We start from the raw sequence: 19,108 nt of genomic DNA on the forward strand, positions 1-19,108 counted from the left end.
ATTTTCTCCTAGAAGATTCTACTATTGAATGGCAGAGAGAGGTAGCAAATTGTCCTCACCTGGATGAAACCTGATTAGTCAGCAGAGAGAGTCCAAAATTGAATTGAATTGAATTTTTGTTGATACAACAGTGTCTGATTTAAAACCTTCTATCTGTATTCAGAAATGTTAAATATCTTAACTCATATGTTCCATAGTTCTAATATTGGGGTACACATTTAGAATTCCAGAAAGAAACTGGCAGCTGTTAATTCCTCTAGTTCTTGGACTTATATGGGTTAAACAGCAATGTTTCTTTATCATAAACACCATTCTACATCATGTATGCATAAAGTTAGCAGCATGTCCTAATTTTCCATTATCGGCTATGCCATTATTGAGTTTTGTTCCAGGCGAGAAGAAGGAGAGCCTGAGGATCCTCAGGAAATAACGGATCCCGGGGCATGGGAGGAGAACTATAAAAGCCACCATGACTCCAAACCTCGAGGACCGGAAGCTGTGGCTCTGGACTTCTCTTTCCTGGGGGCCGAGCAGGTCTACGGTGTGCCTGAACATGCAGACTCTCTCGCACTTAAATCTACCGGGTACATCTTTGATTATATGGCTTTAACCATTTTAGTTTTACTGAAGATTCATACAAATGAGGCCAAAAGGAGCAGAGAACTTAATCTTTTCTGATAACCAGGCTGCACTAAAGGTACTTGATGCCTGCTCGTTTGACTCAAAAGCAGTTTGGGAATATAAGAATGTACTAGTGGAACTGGTAAAGAAGAACAGAGTTACACTCGGTTGGGTGCCGGATTACGAGGACATCCAGGGAAACGAAAAAGCAGATACCCTTGCCAAAATAAGTACAGAATCTCTTATGGTAGGACCTGAGCTGTGGAGTAGCGTACTCCTATAGCAAAGACTGGAGTAGGGACTAAGACAATCTAAAAGGTTTATCTCTCCTTATGCTAAGGGGTGGGCAGCTCTCCTAGATCAAAGTAAGAACAATATAAGATCGATATTAGGGATGTTGATATGCATGGTTCACATAGTAAAGCCCTAAGTATAGGTCTTTTTAGGACTACATGCGGAGATAACCGTCTCTTTCTCTCAAGAATAAAAAAATGTACTTATCTGAATCAAAGATTACTCTCTATCTTAAGAAAGATGTTATGGAAATATGTATCTGAATAGGTCACATCTCAATAAAATGATAAATAACATTGTTTTTAATAAATACTAACTGTAATAAATTAATAATTCTTTAATTTTAGAAATTATATTAGTTTTACTAAAGAGATTCCACAAGAAATCTTTTCTCGAGAATCAGGATTGGAATTGAGTTCAAATTTTAAAATTGATGTCATTATTTTGAATCTATAAATTGTAATACTATCAGGAATAAAATTATGGTAATTGAAAATAGTGTGTCTGTATCAAGTTGCAGTAAATTGGAATAAAATCCATAATTTGGAAATGTAAAAAAAGTTAAAAATTGAACCTATTGTACCTTATTTTCACTATAATAGTAATATAAGAATAAAAATTGGGTTCAGAATAAGTTTTTTTTTTCTTCCTTAATAACATACCAATGTATCTGTTTATTTTTAGGAAAGGGGATCCTTATCGTCTGTACAACTTAGATGTGTTTGAGTATGAGGTAAACACCAACATGGCTCTCTACGCTGCCGTACCTTTTGTCATTGCTCACAGGTATTTCTTTTTCTTCTGTTTTATTTATATTTATGTTAGACGTTGAGCTGTGTACAATATTAGAAAGTTAGTTCAAGTTTCTCTATGATTATATTTTAGATTGAGACTTTGACTTGGTTCGATTCAAAATAAAAGTAGTTTTTAATATTTGTAGATTAACCATTAAAGTACTTTCATACTATTATCTATCCATCTTATTATTAAAGAATTTCTTGACATTTTACAGTGATTTTAAGTATCTAAAACTATTATTTTATAGATATATATAGTTGGTTCCAAATTTTATGCCCACTGAAGGGATTTTGGAAACTATAACAGATACAGCAAACATTAAATTGACAAAGTTTTGCATAATAATAAGACCAACAAATTAATGTGGTGAAGTTGATTATTGGTTGCGCCGTTCACTTGCTGAGCTCAAAAAACTGATTTTGGTCTAAAATTTCAAACTGTCACAGCTTTCTAATTAGTACCTACATTAAAATGTTTTTTTTACGTGCATGAAATTTCTTTTAGTTTTAAAATGTTATAATTTAAAAAAAATCCAAGACCAGCAAGCAGGAGGTGTAAGTTTGAGTCTATTTAAAAAAAAATACAACATTAATTTTTTACTTAATCAAAAAAATATAGATTTTTAATGATTTCAAAGATACCATACTTTTCTTTTGTTATACGTTTCTTGTGGTTTTCATCAAATAATTCCTAAAAACTAGTTTTTGTATGGCTGTGTGAAGGGAACTTTAACTCTAATCTTCAGATACTTGGTAGACCTGACTGATATTTCACTGCACACAGTATTGAAATCAACTGTTTAGGTAAAACATAAAATTAATCATACAATGTAAGTCTAAAAATGACTGTTATTGACATTTTTGTGATTGATTAACAATTTACATTGTATTAGCATAATACATAATGTTTCTTAAAACCAATAGAGGGATTTCTCCTAATAATAAAGAAATCAATCATCAGCCACATGGTAGTGTTGGCAAAGAACGAAATGGGAGGGTATCAAGAAAGATAAATATCAAACAATAATTTTTCCCTGCATCATATTTTTCTTAGATTGACACGCTTAAAATCAAATATCAGAGACATAAATAATGTTTATATTACCGTCAGATAACTAGATAAAGAGACTGAAACCCATCACTTAGCTTCTCTGTATGTGGGTAGCTGAAAGTGATTTATGTGTATAATATGAAAAATTATCGTTTCAGATTTTAACCCTTTCCATACACTTCAATTTCACCTCCACCAAAACTAGCACTGCTGATGATTGATATCTTTCTTAGAAGAATCCTCTGTTCATATAAAGGAAACCAGGTTATATGCTACACAATGTAAATTGGCTTTTCACCACTAGGACAGATAGTGATAAAGCCCAAATAACAAAACATTACCCTAATAAAAGTAATAAAAGGTGCTTTACTTCTGAATATGCAGGTTATCAAAAATACGGGAAGATCTAGCTGTTATTCCTAATAGCTAATTAGCCTTTTGCACGTTGAATCTATGTGATCTACTAAGCAATTGTATTATAGCAAAAGAATATTGTGTCTGTTATAGCACCTCTCAAAGTGCTGGAGTGTTCTGGCTCAACACTGATGAGACCTGGGTGGACGTGGCCAGTAACTCTGACAACAATGTGGTATCCTCCATCTTCAACTATAAACACAAATATATTGTGTCTGTTATAGCACCTCTCAAAGTGCTGGAGTGTTCTGGCTCAACACTGATGAGACCTGGGTGGACGTGGCCAGTAACACTGACAACAATGTGGTATCCTCCATCTTCAACTATAAACACAAATATATTGTGTCTGTTATAGCACCTCTCAAAGTGCTGGAGTGTTCTGGCTCAACACTGATGAGACCTGGGTGGACGTGGCCAGTAACACTGACAACAATGTGGTATCCTCCATCTTCAACTATAAACACAAATATATTGTGTCTGTTATAGCACCTCTCAAAGTGCTGGAGTGTTCTGGCTCAACACTGATGAGACCTGGGTGGACGTGGCCAGTAACACTGACAACAATGTGGTATCCTCCATCTTCAACTATAAACACAAATATATTGTGTCTGTTATAGCACCTCTCAAAGTGCTGGAGTGTTCTAGCTCAACACTGATGAGACCTGGGTGGACGTGGCCAGTAACACTGACAACAATGTGGTATCCTCCATCTTCAACTATAAACACAAATATATTGTGTCTGTTATAGCACCTCTCAAAGTGCTGGAGTGTTCTGGCTCAACACTGATGAGACCTGGGTGGACGTGGCAAGTAACACTGACAACAATGTGGTATCCTCCATCGTCAACTAAACACAAATATATTGTGTCTGTTATAGCACCTCTCAAAGTGCTGGAGTGTTCTGGCTCAACACTGATGAGACCTGGGTGGGCGTGGCAAGTAACACTGACAACAATGTGGTATCCTCCATCGTCAACTAAACACAAATATATTGTGTCTGTTATAGCACCTCTCAAAGTGCTGGAGTGTTCTGGCTCAACACTGCTGAGACTTGGGTGGACGTGGCCAGTAACTCTGACAACAATGTGGTATCCTCCATCGTCAACTTTGTCTCAGGCAGCAATAAGAAACCTCAGGTAATAATTTACAAGAACAAGTTGTAATAAAACCATTAATAAAAAACTTTTTTATACATTCCGTTAAAAATACCAAAATTGTAATCTTAGTTCTTGGTTCTGAATTTGATACTGATTTTTGAGTTATTTGTAACTAAAATATAACACATTAAATGTTTTCATTTTATTTCCATTACTGCAAATCTGGCCGGTAGGATCAGCCAGCCAATTATTACAAACCATTCTTATCATAATAAACATTTTGATATAATAACATACACAGATTCTTATAGACATACAGTGTGAGTCAAAAGTATGGATAAACTCTGTTTAGTTTTTAATGGAGAAACATGGAGGGATGGAACTCGTGACACCTTTCTAGGAAGTAGAAGTGTCACAACTTTGCCCGTTTCCCCATAATGGGATTTTGGGAAGGAGGCTGAAACCTCTTAAATAGACAATAGACAATATCTTTATTTTTGCATAATCTTGGAGATCAGCATGGCGTCACAACTGTTACAGAGAAATGATAAAGTAGTATAGTATCGTCCGTGGGCTGTGGAACGAAGTCAGGTATAGTCTGGGAAGTCCTTCCATCTTAAATATTCTTCTATGGAGTAGAAAGGTCTTTTCAGCAGCCAGTCCTTTAGATGCCGCTTCAGCTGTTGGGGGTTGTGGTTCTTCATGTCATCTGGCAATAGGTTGAACAACTTGGCTCCGGCGTAAGTGGGTTTCTTGCTGTAGAGTGTCAAGTGGTGGGGTGGCAGGACAAAGTCTGTAGAGCTCCTTGTTCCGTACTTGTGGACATCTTGATTTCTGAGCTGCGAAGTTGAGATTGTGTGGAGGATGACTTCTTGTATGTAGATTGCCACAACGGTAAGAATTTTCAGCTCAACAAAGGCCGTTCTGCAGCTGTCCCGGTAGCCAAGTCCTGTTAGGTGTCTGACCGCTTTTTTTTTGTCGGATAAGGACCTTTTCTAGGTTAGAAGAGGCAGTTCCCCCCCATGTAGCTATGCCGTAAATGTAAAGACCCATCAAATGACATCTCAATTGAAATGCCTTGATAAAAAAAGAAGAACAGTGGAAACTAGAGCTTTCTATCTCAACCCAGTACAAAATGGCAGCTCATTGAAATTAATTGAAAGTTAATTGAGGCAATATGAACATCCATAAACATCCATGAACATCCATATTCAAAAGGTAAATAACTTCAATAGACAACCACTTTCCTTACAAACTCAAACCTTTTTTACAGTTATTACCTGCTGCAGGGCAGGCTTTTCTTATCTTATCAGTTTTGAGGAAGTCCAGTATTATGTTTTTGTTTTGGTTGGAATTAACAAAATTCAGACGTGTTTTTGTGATACTTACGTTGATATAGTGTTTAAGTGAACAAGAGCATATTATGATCCTGATGATGCGAGGTTACAGAGACCGGATGAGATCTTATGATGAAGTGAGGAATTTATTTAATATCCCAATCGAAACCCTGTATATAAATCAGGAGTTCAAAAAACAATCCAATGTTTCCAGGAAACATGCAGCGTTAAAGACCGCCCCATACTTGGACGACCAAAATCAGCTACAAATGAAGCATTGTCACTTGACGTTTTACATTCTATTGTAGAAGATCCTCATGCTGCAACAAGAAATGTTTCTCAAGTATTAGGTATATATATCAAACATCAGTTTGTAAAGTTTTACATGACAGTGGTTATTTTGTTTAGTTCATGAGCTAAGTGAGGGCAATTTTGATCTTCGAATAGAATTTTGTGAAATAATGATGCGGAACATTGATAATAATATAATTAGATTAAACAACGTTGTTTTCAGATGAATCAACTTTCATGTTAAACGGTAACATTTAACAGACAATGCTCGTTTTTTGGCTGATGTTAACCCTCATTGGATGAGATAGCAAAATACCCAGCACCTCGAAAAATTAAAATTTGGCTTGGCATTTTGAGGGATCAGTTTGTGGGGCTCTTTTTTATCAATGGAAACCTTAATGCTGAGGTATACAATGTTACAGGAAATGTTACAAAATCAGGTTTTTCCAGCTATCCAAGTAGCAACCAACAACTATAATGAAGTTTGGTTCCTGTAGGATGGAGCACCTCCCCACACTGTGGCCTGCATGTCCACAGTGTTTGAACAATATTTTTCCAAATCACCAAATCTATCTTCACTTGACTACTTTGTGTGGCGTCTGTTATTTATAATAATGTGGTCTTTTAGGACCCTGGTAAGAAAAGTTAAAAAATAGAGGCTTCCGTATAATACCAAAGTACCAACTTTTCAATCACACTCGTCCTCCTCTTGTAACAGTCAAAAAACAGTTTTCTCACTTATTGGTGATTTATTACGTTTTATTTTACTTAATTTACTTTAAAGAACTCAATTAACACTACTTTGTAAATAAAAGTACATAATCGCACTATAACAAAGACAGGCTACAGACGAAAGTTGACTGATTCATAATGTTGCCAAGAAGTATAGGCTGACATTCAATGCCACTTGTATTTAGTGTTTGTTTGGTCAATATTTAGTTCATTAACATTACATAAAGTGCTTTTCAGAAAGATTATTTTACAGTGAATACTAAAACAACACTATTGTTCGGCAGAAAACAAGAATGGATTCTCATAATGACTTGTAAATTTCAAATTCAAGTAAAGTCTGCTCTTTTTAATAATTTATTTTTTCTAGGTCCCCGATATGTAATGTAAAACTCTTCCAAACATAGTGGCCTCGGATAATACCCAAGTACCTAAATGTCAAGTGAAGTAAAATTTTACAAATTCGCCAGGCCTAAGTGTTGAGTTTTTGTATTAGTGTTTTGTTATGTAAATATGTGTATATGTCATTTGTTTATGAATTATAATAAAATAAGCAATATAAATAATTTCATAATTAGTTCAAAGTATATTTTTATTAAAGGGATTTCTTTTAATCAAGTATTTTAGTCCAAAATTAACAAAGTTATAACATTTAATGTGGGCAGCTGTTAAAAAGTAAAGTTTGGCCTGGATCTTCTTGATACAGCATAGGGCATATATGTACCTTGGTACTTTTTGTAAAGTAACCTCGAAAAATGTCTGGCACCCAAGAAGAAAAAAAAAATCTTGCACGTGGGTGGAAGTAATTATAATTAAAAACTAAGCAGCAAGACCAAGTTTTACAATAGCATTATATAAATACAAACAAATTAATTACAATTATGATAGTATATCTAGTTGACAGTTTATATGAGTTTGTTGTTGTCACTTGTTACATGTTGAATTAAAATTATTATTGTCATGTGTCATTTGTTTCTTTACTATTAATTGTGTTGACTTGTCGTAAATAAAAGCCTGAAGTAAAGGTTATTCTTGTGTATATTCTGTTTTAATTCTATGACAGTATTATTAACGAAACATCAACAAGATAAATAATGAAAAAAGTAATGACAGATATTCATACAGTGATAATTAAAAGTACAACAATTATTATCGGTACAATGAAGCAAAGTGTTTATAATTTTTGTACTAGGCATATCAGTTGGAAAAACTAATACAATCCAAGCATATGTTTTGTTACATAATCAGGTAGATGTGCACTTCATGTCTGAGAGCGGCATCATCGACGTGTTCTTCATGATGGGGCCTACACCTCACGATGTGTTCAGGCAATACTCAGGACTCACAGGAACTGCTCCACTACCACCCGTGAGTAGCTGAAGATCATTGTTACATTATACTAGCTTATTGAATGTTCTCAATATATTAGGTGGAGTCAGAAAGTTTCCAGAATTATATTCTATATAGGCAGAAGTTGACTGAAATAGAAATTTTCCCTCGCGGTTGGCAGCACTGCTGGTGACAATGCTAGCCGTGTTTGACATTCTGTTCTCCTGTTACAACCACTTGGTAGTTTTTGTCAAGGCGCTGTGTTTATTTGTTTGAATTTGAATTAAATCTATAGAGCAACTTGGCAATATCAAATTTTGTGTTCGGCTTGAAAAGTCTCCATTGCTGGAGAAGTATATAAAGAAGCTTCAATAAAATAATAAAAAAAAAAAACATGCAGTGTAATAGTGTCATAAAACTTTTGTGTAGGTCTCACAAACATCAAAGATGATGTTAGGAGAGGTATCTCAACACAGAAAAAGGAAATTTATCAGGTATGAGAATAGCTGACGGAGATGGCAATATCTTAAAAAAAATTATTGTAACAGTTATTTGTAAACATTAATCTAAATAGAGGAAAAACAACCAAGGAAGGAAATATTCCACTTATACAAAAGTTGATGGAAAATGATGTCAGAGATCTGTTTTTGATTATCAGAGCCTGATTGATTATGAGTTGTGACAGGTCAAATTACAACATTTGAATATTCGCGGGGAATTGGCAGACTGTGACGTCAGTGAATCACATGTTGTCGGAATTGAGATTTATTTAATTAATAACGGAGAAATATATTAAACTTTATACGGGAATAAATTTAATTAATTAAAATGAGTTATACATAACCAAAATTCATGTTTTACAAAAGTACTAAATAAAACTACGCAGAAAAGCCAATTGTGGGATAAAATGACTTGCGTATTGATGACGTCAGAAAGCACATGTTGCTAAAAATTTAAATAAAAAAGCTTTAGAAAAATAATAAAAGAAAATAGAAAGACTTAAATTTATCAATTATAGTGAACGTGATAAATTTCGACAATTATAAGAAAAGAATCAAATTATATTCAATCGTGAAGACGCTGATTTGAACGGGAGAGGGGATGAACATTGTGTGAACCGGTATGCGTAGTTTTATACTGAGAATCCTTCTTCTCTGTCTGGACTTGAAGCAGTAAGGACGTCTACTCGTATAGATGAAATTTGAAACTGTACAATAGTGCATTGAAGTTGTAATTAGGGATGGGATGTTGTGTTAGTGAACAAAAATCAAAGCAAAGTGAGTAGAATTAGACAGTATAATATAAAATAAATTGACGTCAAAGTCATTTGCTTTGTCTTTCATTGAGTATCCCATCTACAAAGAAATGTGGTAAGTAAGATAATAAGCTTTAAATTAAAGAATATTACTTTCAAAACTTATTTGATTCAAAGTGATTGATAAGAACAGTGAATATTTTGTGAACTTTATTATGATATAAACAATCATATTGATCAGAACTTTCAACAGAGTAATATTAAGTTTGAACCATTATTCAACCTACTTAAAAAAACCTGAGATAATATAGACCTAGTATATATATATATATATATATATATATATATATATATATATATATAACGTGTAGCCTACTTTCATTAATACAAACTACACTTTCAACAACACCACAGACATTGAAGTTTGATCGTTATTTAAATATCAACTTGGAATAATATGAGTTAGCCAACACGAAGCAAGTTGCATAACCAATGAGGGGCAGCACACTTTGAATACCTATTGTGAGAAAATTGGGACAACAAACAGGGGCCTGGAACGTAGCAAAATTGCACAGCCAACTTGGGACCTGGAACGTAGCAGAATGGCACAGAAACGTGGGGATCGTAGCAGAGTGTTTGTGAAGCAAATTTGTTAAAAAGAACTCTATATGAAGATTCTCAAAAATGGCTTTGAGATGCCATCAGAAGAAAACTCTCAGAAAAATGGCCTACAAGGATTGTTTTTGTTTTTTGCCATGCTCCACCACATTAGTGTCTTGCTTGTGAGACAGTACATTTGCTAAGCAATTTCACAATGTGATGGAACACTCTTCTGACATAGTAACTAGCATAGTTTTACCTTTTTCTCAAGTTAAAAGTGAGACTGGAAGGACAGTTTTGTGTTGACTCAGATAAAGTAAGCGATGGAAAATGTGGCAATCCAACTAAAGAATCTTTTGAAAAAATTGATTCCAAGAGTTTCTTGAATAGTTTTATCAATGGTGGAACAAGTTTGTGGACACAGGTTGATCGTGCTATGAGGGAAATAAGGTATAATCATTGTGTGTAATATTTTCAGTAAAGTATAATTGATCAATCCCGGAAACTCTTTAACTCCACATTTGTCTATGTAGTGCTAACAGAAACACAGTTTATTGAATGTGTCATCTGAATTTAATAAATGTTTGCAGTATTTTGCTCTGGGTTACCACCAATGTCGTTGGAACTACAATGATCAAGAGGATGTAGACATGGTGAATAGAGGTTTCGACCACTACGACCTGCCCATGGACGTCATGTGGTTGGACATCGAACACACTGATAACAAGAAGTACGTTTTAGATCCACCTCATATTAATTGTTTAACTTAAAAAAATAAGTTAATGTTATACTTCATCTTATCCAGTTATGTTAACTAAGCAGAATATTACTTAATATCAATAGCAGTGAACCTCAGTGATAAAAGTGTAATAATATGATTCTGCTGATTTGTTGTGTAATATTAAATGTAACTTGCACTGTTTCGCTGATCGAACAGAGATGAAGTGGTTAATCGTACAACTCTGTCATCAGCAAGAGTAAAGCTCACACTGATAAGTTCTTGTGTAACCACATTATATCTAATGTGAAAAAAATGATTTAGTAGACTGTAAATCTGATTTGAATTGGTTTGGTATGAAATTTCTACACAACTAAGTTCTTGCACTATTCTTGGTCATAATGTGATATTTATTTACAAATAAGATAATCATATTAATTTGAAATAAAGAAGTATTATAATTATAAATTACTTGGAAAATTATGTAAAATAATGACTAATTTGACTATAGAGAATGAAAATAAAGGTACCTTTGACTGTGGGTTTAAATGTATTTCAACATTAAATAAAATTTTTAAAGCTGTAGTGAAACAATCTTGAGTTTTACCTATAAGGACGATGTTAAACATCAAACACTTCATTGTCTTTACTGTTTTTGTTGTATGGTTATGGGAGGTGTACATTTAAAGATACAATTAGTTCGCATCTAAAATTTTAAAAGTTTTTTTTTTGAAGTATATACTCTTTTAATAATTAAAAGATAAAGTAGAAAAATTAAAATTTTTCTTAGTAAATTCAATAATAATATTGAAAAACCTAAAAACCTGATCTTACTTGTTTTGGGAAACCCCTGACTTAAGCCTTATCAGTTGCCCTTTGACTTTGACATCTAGTTGTAACCCAGCAGTCCTTCAGTATTGTGCAAGTCTTCTTCAAGTCAAGAATTGTTTCCAATGACAATGGAGCTAAGTGAAAGTGGTGTATTACTTTATTAATGATGTGAGGTTTTGGCGATAGAATTAGATCTTACGAATAGGTAAAAAATTGGTTTAACAACACCTTCCCAGATCACAGCCGTGAATCAAAATCTGTTGTTTATAAAACGGTTCAACGTTTTGAAGAAACTGGCAGTGTTGAAAACCGTCCCAAACCTGGAAGGCCAAGATCAGCTTTAAACGAGGATCTTTCATTGGATGTTTTACAATCTGTAGTGGAAGATCCTCATGTTTCAACGACTTCGATCTCTCAAACTGTTGGTATATCTAAAAGATCGGTCCTTAGAGTTTTGCATTAGAACCATTACAAACCATATAAAATTCATTTAGTCCAGGAACTGTCAGAAGATGACTTTGATCCAAAAACCTAAAAAGCATTAATAATCATATCTTTACAATAATATGAAAGATTATTCCTACAATAAAAATTATTTGTGATAAAAGTGTTTGATGATTAACATTGAACTTATTTGGTTAAAACCAAGATGGCTGCCTGCACAACTGGCTTATATAAGGTATAATCTATTGACAAAATTTAAAAATCCTCTACTAGTAAAAATGTTAGAGCAGTGATACAGGGCTCTCTTCAGTCCTAAATAGAATTTGAAGGCAGGTTTATGATTGGTGCTACTTAATCATCAGGAACTGGAGGACTAAATATTCTGGCTGAAGAAAATTGAATAAGGTGACTAAAATGAGGAATTTGGATTAATTGTACATTCTACAATTTTTAGTTTACATTTATCACTGTTTTAATGCTAATTAAATTATTGTTCATGTAAAATAATAGCATGAGATTAATGTAACAAATATGTGAACATTTCAACATATACTGCAATAGCTAAAGTTATCAAAAGTATAAATCAGTATGTTCAGTTTTTCCAAAAAATATATAAAAAAGCTTTGGCCAGGCATTCTTGGCATATGGATGTGAATAAATCATGCATAACAGAATGATCCAGTTATGCAAATTTATTCGTGGTTTTCCATGGAGGATTTAATGTAGTTAAACTAATTTTCCCAGTTTGTTACTATCAACCAATTAGCCACTCAATATTCTTGCACTTAACATCCTTGTACAAATCCTTTTAAATATGGAAATAATGCAAGAGTTTAGCAAATCTGCCATAAAAAATTCAATTTTATTGCTAATTGGTAGACTGAGCTATTGCTTTTTAGCTAATAAAAAAGGCTTTAATATAATTAATTAGTAAGCAACTGTAAGTATATAAGTTTTTTTTTGTTTTGAGAATAATTTTTATAAATTTGAATTTTTTGTACATTTTGTAAGCAAGACATTTTTGTAGCAAAAACATAGTTATTTTTATGTAGATTTTTTTTAAATGCGACATTTGTGTTCTCCTTACACAAATCCTAGAAAACACGCAAAAAGCACACAAGGGTTTGGTAAAACTCATAAAAATTAAAATACTATTATGATTTGGTTTACTGAACTACTGTTTTGTAGCCAATGAAACAGGCTAGAATGTAATCTAATTTTTGAGAAAACAGAAACAAACTATTAGAATGCAATATCTTAATAATAATAATAAAAAAAAAAAAAATAGTTATCGTAATAAGTGGTTAATGGGTTAAAGTCTTTTTACATAATTATATAAATGAAATAATCCTTAGTTATCTAAGTAATTTTACGGGTTATTGAGAAAAAAATTATGATATAAATAGTTATTTTCTTGATTAGTAATATATATATATATATATGTGTGCGTGTGTGTGTATACATAATTATAGTCCTACTAAAAATTATTTGTATAGATACTTCACATGGGACAACTACAAGTTTTCCAAGCCCCTGGACATGCAGAACAACCTGACTGCTGTAGGGCGCAAGCTTGTGGTCATTGTCGACCCCCATATCAAGCGGGATGGTGGCTACTTTGTACACAGCGACCTGGAGGCCAAGGGCTACTACACCAAAAACAAAGATGGCAATGATTACGAAGGTACTGTAAATTTTTCTTTGTGGTAGAAGTATAAGCTCACTTGGGTCTTATCTTTTAATTTATTAAGCCCCTGGATTATATAATCAGTTTATGATACAAATTGTTAGGTTTTCATATTTAGTTATAATAATTAATCAAATTATACGCATTAATATAGTTTTTTTTACTAATAGTCAAAATTTTGTATGTTATTTAGAACTGCTCTTTGCCCACCGTTGTTCGATACCATTTTAATTATAAGCCATCTATTTTCACTTATCTTTGTACACACACACACACCCACCTGCATTCCAAATCTATAGTGGTCCGATAGTCACGTGGTATGAGGTGACTTCTGTCGACCAATCAGGCGTCCAGGACGCAGACAAGAAAAGCCCCCCGAGGCATCTCTCCAGTTCTTCTAAAGACTCCGTACAGCTAGGTTGAACGTCAACACCAGCTTTAACTAAGTTCGGGCTGTGCCCCCTTGTCTTGTCTTTTGTGAACCGTAAGCCATTCTATGGCAATTAGCAGTCCCCTTGCCGGACATTATTTTGTTAACAAGCCAAAAGTAACTTTGTCTCAGCGTTCGTGAGTGAACCGAAAACAGTGTCAAGTGAAGGTGGAATCTTCATCCATCAACAAGGACTCCACCAGTACAACGTTCCTTGGAAGCAACCCAGGTCGAACTGCAATCAACCCAACTTCATTTGTGTCGAGGTATCAGACAATGGACGGTGCAAGGTAACAGTGTTTCATCATTCTTATCATGGTCCTTGGCAACTAAAGACAATTTTCTTCTCAACCAAGATTTAAAAAGCCTCAACTAATTCGGACATTTTGGACATTTTTAATAGAAAACGAAAGTCATTTTAACACCTGTATTCTTGATTTAATTGTGTGCCTTTTTTTCGAATACTATGTTTTGTGAGCTCATTTCGTATTTTTATTTATCCCATTCGACTAATAGTTATTCTTAGAAAATCAACGTATGGACTCCATCTGCTCAGCTATCGAAGTATGAGTTTTATATTAGACAATTTATTGGTCCTTCGAACATAATTGCGGTCCGCCAAGCCGGATCTCCTACATAATTTTTGGGTCCTTCTGACCGGATCTAACACAAATGTTTAAATAGTAATCTTTTTAAAGTTAAGACAACATTTAATACTACGCTTAATAAGGTTTAAGAGATATTTAAATACAATATGAATTAGTTAGGTTTTCTTTACGATTGGCGATAATGTGATTCAGAATTAATACCAATTCTACTTGGAATTCTGTATTAAATCTAAATAAAACACATGTCTCAACAATAAGTAATAACTTACTGTAGGAAATGTAACAATCTCAATAAAGAACTACTGGAGGGCAGATAGTAAATCACACATCTCTATAGTTTTTCAAAATCAATGTCTTTCATAGGTTTTACTACCAACAATACTAAAAACAATACAACATTTATGTTATGGTAGTCAGAATTCATTTAAATGTATTAACTGGTTATATCAACTAGTGCTATTCTCTGTACCTTATTCAGAAATATCTTATATTTTCATAAAAATTCAAAATTATTGTACTTGTATTAATTTTGTATGCTTAGAATTTTAATATTCTACTATTAAACACTTTCTGTCACTCGATGTACTTTACATTATATTTGAGATTTCTTTCTACACCCTATTTCAACTGATGATAATAAACATCGTAAGGAAAAGCTGTTCAAACCCATTTGCAAATTTATATTGACATTACCATAAGTTGAACCTGTAGCTTCTTAAATAGAGAACCAAAGCCTTCCTCTCATAAGCTATGGAGGAGGTTAATTTTTTATCATTGTAATTTACTTAGATAACTCCCAGAAGTTCTCTTAAGTACAAATCGATTGGTGTTTCTTAATTAGCGATGACAAAAATTGGGAAACAGGTCTTTTTGTTTGGTTTATTACATCGTTTTAGTCACTGCAATACATTCATATTTATTTGGTTGAATTAGTTGTTAGAAATGTGATTATTACTTCTGTACAACACATGCATGGATCAAATTTATGTCGAAAATTCAGGGTTATTTTTTTATTGTTGTTTTGTCAGATGATGTGTAGCGCAGCATATGAATTTAAGTGTACAGTGTATACAGATCCAGTACATGTACACGTAGAACTTAGCCATAAGCACTGGTAGAGCATTTTTTTTTTAATGTGACTTGTTTGTTAGTTTTTCTTTGAAGGAACAGAAAATAAATTAAATTTCAGCAAAAACAGATTTTTAAAAATCTCTAAATGTACACGAATTGTATCCAGGCTAAATTTGTATTAGTGCTATAAGGGTTAACCTTTCCAGCGTTATTGACGCGGATCCGCGGAGGGCCACTACAAGCTCAAAACGTTATTGCCGTGGATCCGCGTTTTTGCATTCTTTATTTTCTTACTGCTATGTTAGTTGAATATTTTGCTGCTAGATGGTTCTAGTAGTCATGCGACATACAGACGGGTTGCCCTGCCTCGAATTCTGTTACAATGGGAGTGGCAGTTGCTTCTAATTGGCCAAACACTGTCTAGCGGGCGTGGCCCCGCGCCTTTCACAAAGTCATTGACGGGAGCTCCCGTCAAGGCATCTAGCCAGTTGTTAGTGAGAAGCGTCCGGTACACGCATATGTATTTCGGTTATCGCTAATTTTCTGTTGTGTCTTATTCTTTTTCAAGTAAATTATTCATATTAAATACAGCAGTTTCCAGTATTTATTTAGTGTTTTTTACCATTATTCGTGTGAATGGCGAATCCAGACGATTCGGAATTTGAAGATTTGGTAATTCTGAGCAATTACTTGGTCAACCCCAAACTTTTTAATATTTTACTACGGTCAAAAGGATGTTATCACAAAGCAAGAAACATAATTCAAGCCCTGCAAGGCTGTCCTACAGGTTGCCGAGCGATAAGAAAGTTCAAAGTCCACGCGATAACAGTGGCTTGCGGGAGACGCGCGGAATGTCAGTTGTGACAGCCCACCACCAAATAAACACTCTTTGTCTACTTTTGTATTTTTCTAATTTTATTGGATTGTAATATAGTATACGTTATCTATAAAACTGTGTTTCATTCCCATACTTACTGAATAAATTATAAAAACATTAGTGACAACTACACTGCTATTCTACGATATTCTCAAAAGTTAAAAATTATCCTAGGTAATCTAAAAAAGGCTAAACAAATTTTATTTACCGTTAAATAACTCTATTTTGACATACAGAAACGAAAATAAATTTAACTTTACACATTGGAAATTTTAAAAAATTGTAACTTTATCAAAGATTAGGTCAAATTTTTCATGACGCTTAAAGGGTTAAGTTAGTTAGCCATCTAAGGAAGTGATCATATTGCAGATCACGAAATGTAATGTTACAGATTTGTTGTGTTGTTAAAAAATGAAAAATATGCAATGAAATTCTGTTACCTTCAAATTTTCAAACTATAATGCATTTTGGAAAACGGTAATCCTTCATCGTACACATGACTCATCTGGAAACTCAGTTTCTGCCTAGTGATGATGTACTGTCTAATGAGAGGCAATACTATAAAAATAAAAGTGAAGTACCCACGGTATTGTTTCGGTATTTATAAAGGTTTTTACACTGATCTTGTCATAAGGTCATTCTATTGTAGTAATAACACTAACAGCAGATGAAAATAACTGTTATTTAGAGGTTCATCTTACATAACATTTTCTCATTACTGGCTATGCCGAGCAGGTTGGTGTTGGCCAGGTTCGTCAAGCTATCCTGACCTGGTAAACCCGGAGGTGAGGGACTACCTGTCAGACCGGTACAGTCTCGCCAACTACCAGGGATCATCAGAGAACTTGTTCATCTGGAATGACATGAATGAACCCTCTGTGTTCAACGGACCCGAGGTCACTATGCCCAAGGACTGCAAGCACTTTGGTGATCTGGAGCACCGGGACATACATAACCAATACGGTCACCTACATGTGAGTAACTTGCTTCAATAAATAACAAGCAAACATTATTAAACTGTAGGGGTTGTGAGTTCTTTATTTTTTAAGGCTAGTTTGTTTGTAAACAAGTTGACATAACCTATATTACTGCAATTTGTCAATGCAAAAGTTTAAAGTTAGCAATTATTACATTTGAAATATATAAATTGATTAATTTATGGATTGATTATGTAAAATAATGTAATACTGTACATCTGTCCATTCAATCTTATATTATGTACTCGCAGCTTGAGCAGTCCAATTTATTTGTAGGCATGATGCGTTTCGCTTGATCATGGCATTGTCAAATGCACAGTCAAATAAGTAAAAAAAACAGTGTAGGCCTACACGTAGTGTGCGTTTGGGAATGCAATGATTGATTTTATTTAATTTGTCATATAAAAGTTTTATTTATATACAATATATTTATGTGTCTATTACTGACACACAATTGTAATCCTGAGGTACACAAAATTTATGTTTTTAGATTCTCTTACGTCCTTGCCTGTAAACTTATATAAATGTTTTTCTTTATATCATTTTAATTTTTAATATATATACATAAATTCACTGTCAAAAGTTTAATTAGACCTACATTATAAATATAATTCTAATAATATTTAATGCATATCATTTAGACTTCAAAAGATACTGATTTTTCTACAATTATTAAATATTTCCAGTACCTAGGTCCAATTGAAGGTCTTAAGATTTAGAATACCCAACCAGTAATCATATAAAAGCTCACAAACATCTGTTGAACAGTTCTAACATTTCACGAGTATCCATACTCTGATACATATATTGGCTCTATATGTTCTTATATTTTTTTCCTATGATAAACATTCATCATATATGATGTATTGGAGTAAACAAACAAATTTTTTAGCACTTCATGATGATTGTTGTATTTGATTGCTACATTTTGTTTGAACAAGTTCTTTTTTGTTGTTGTGACAGTTGATGTCCACGTACAAGGGCTTGCTGAACCGGGCAGGAGAGCCAGACCCGGCCAAGCGAAAGAGGCCATTCATTCTGACACGATCAGGATTCGCAGGATCTCAGCGCTATGCCGCCATCTGGACCGGTGATAACGCAGCCGAGTGGAACCACCTCACCATCTCCATCCCCATGTGTCTATCGTTGGCAATCAGCGGTTATTCCTTCTGTGGTGCTGATGTTGGCGGCTTCTTCAAGTACCCAGACAGCGAATTGTTCATGCGCTGGTACCAGGTACTGTAATTGATTACCATTTATTGTTTTGATGTCCCATTGTTGATAGTGTAGTAATAAATAAGCTCTGCATTACAGTGTGTGTTAGTTCAGTCATTAACACAAAGATCTTTATCTATGCCACTCATCCCAGAATTCTTAAGTAACAACTTATTCTTTCTACAGTAAGTTTTAGACTGCCAATCAACAGTTGAACATAAATAAATGATACAGACTCATGGTGATGCATGAATATAAATATAGAAAATACGCATTGCAAGCAAAGTATTATTTTAAATAGGTAGTGTTTGAAAATGCACTAGGTAGTATTTGAAATGCTCTAACACAGCGATTTAAAGGAAAAAGATGAAAAACTGAGTTTGCTTATCAAGTTTCCTGCTTATGTTGTCATGAATACTATCAATAGGTAAACTT

At 33.8% G+C, this 19,108-nt stretch overlaps 1 protein-coding gene across 2 annotated transcripts in view; it reads left to right on the forward strand.

Annotated features, from left to right (window-relative positions):
• LOC124364520 (neutral alpha-glucosidase AB) overlaps positions 1-19,108 on the forward strand; it is a 61,998-nt gene that overhangs the window by 23,259 nt on the left and 19,631 nt on the right. For both annotated transcript variants that reach the window (XM_046820070.1, XM_046820069.1), the window contains 8 exons: positions 393-584; positions 1,600-1,701; positions 4,184-4,313; positions 7,880-7,999; positions 10,406-10,545; positions 13,305-13,492; positions 17,217-17,455; positions 18,422-18,694. In XM_046820070.1, coding sequence (XP_046676026.1) covers positions 393-584; positions 1,600-1,701; positions 4,184-4,313; positions 7,880-7,999; positions 10,406-10,545; positions 13,305-13,492; positions 17,217-17,455; positions 18,422-18,694 — 1,384 coding nt within the window. The remainder of the gene's footprint in view (positions 1-392; positions 585-1,599; positions 1,702-4,183; positions 4,314-7,879; positions 8,000-10,405; positions 10,546-13,304; positions 13,493-17,216; positions 17,456-18,421; positions 18,695-19,108) is intronic.

This window comes from Homalodisca vitripennis, chromosome 6 (genome assembly GCF_021130785.1).
Source record: "Homalodisca vitripennis isolate AUS2020 chromosome 6, UT_GWSS_2.1, whole genome shotgun sequence".
Classification (NCBI taxonomy): domain Eukaryota; kingdom Metazoa; phylum Arthropoda; class Insecta; order Hemiptera; family Cicadellidae; genus Homalodisca; species Homalodisca vitripennis.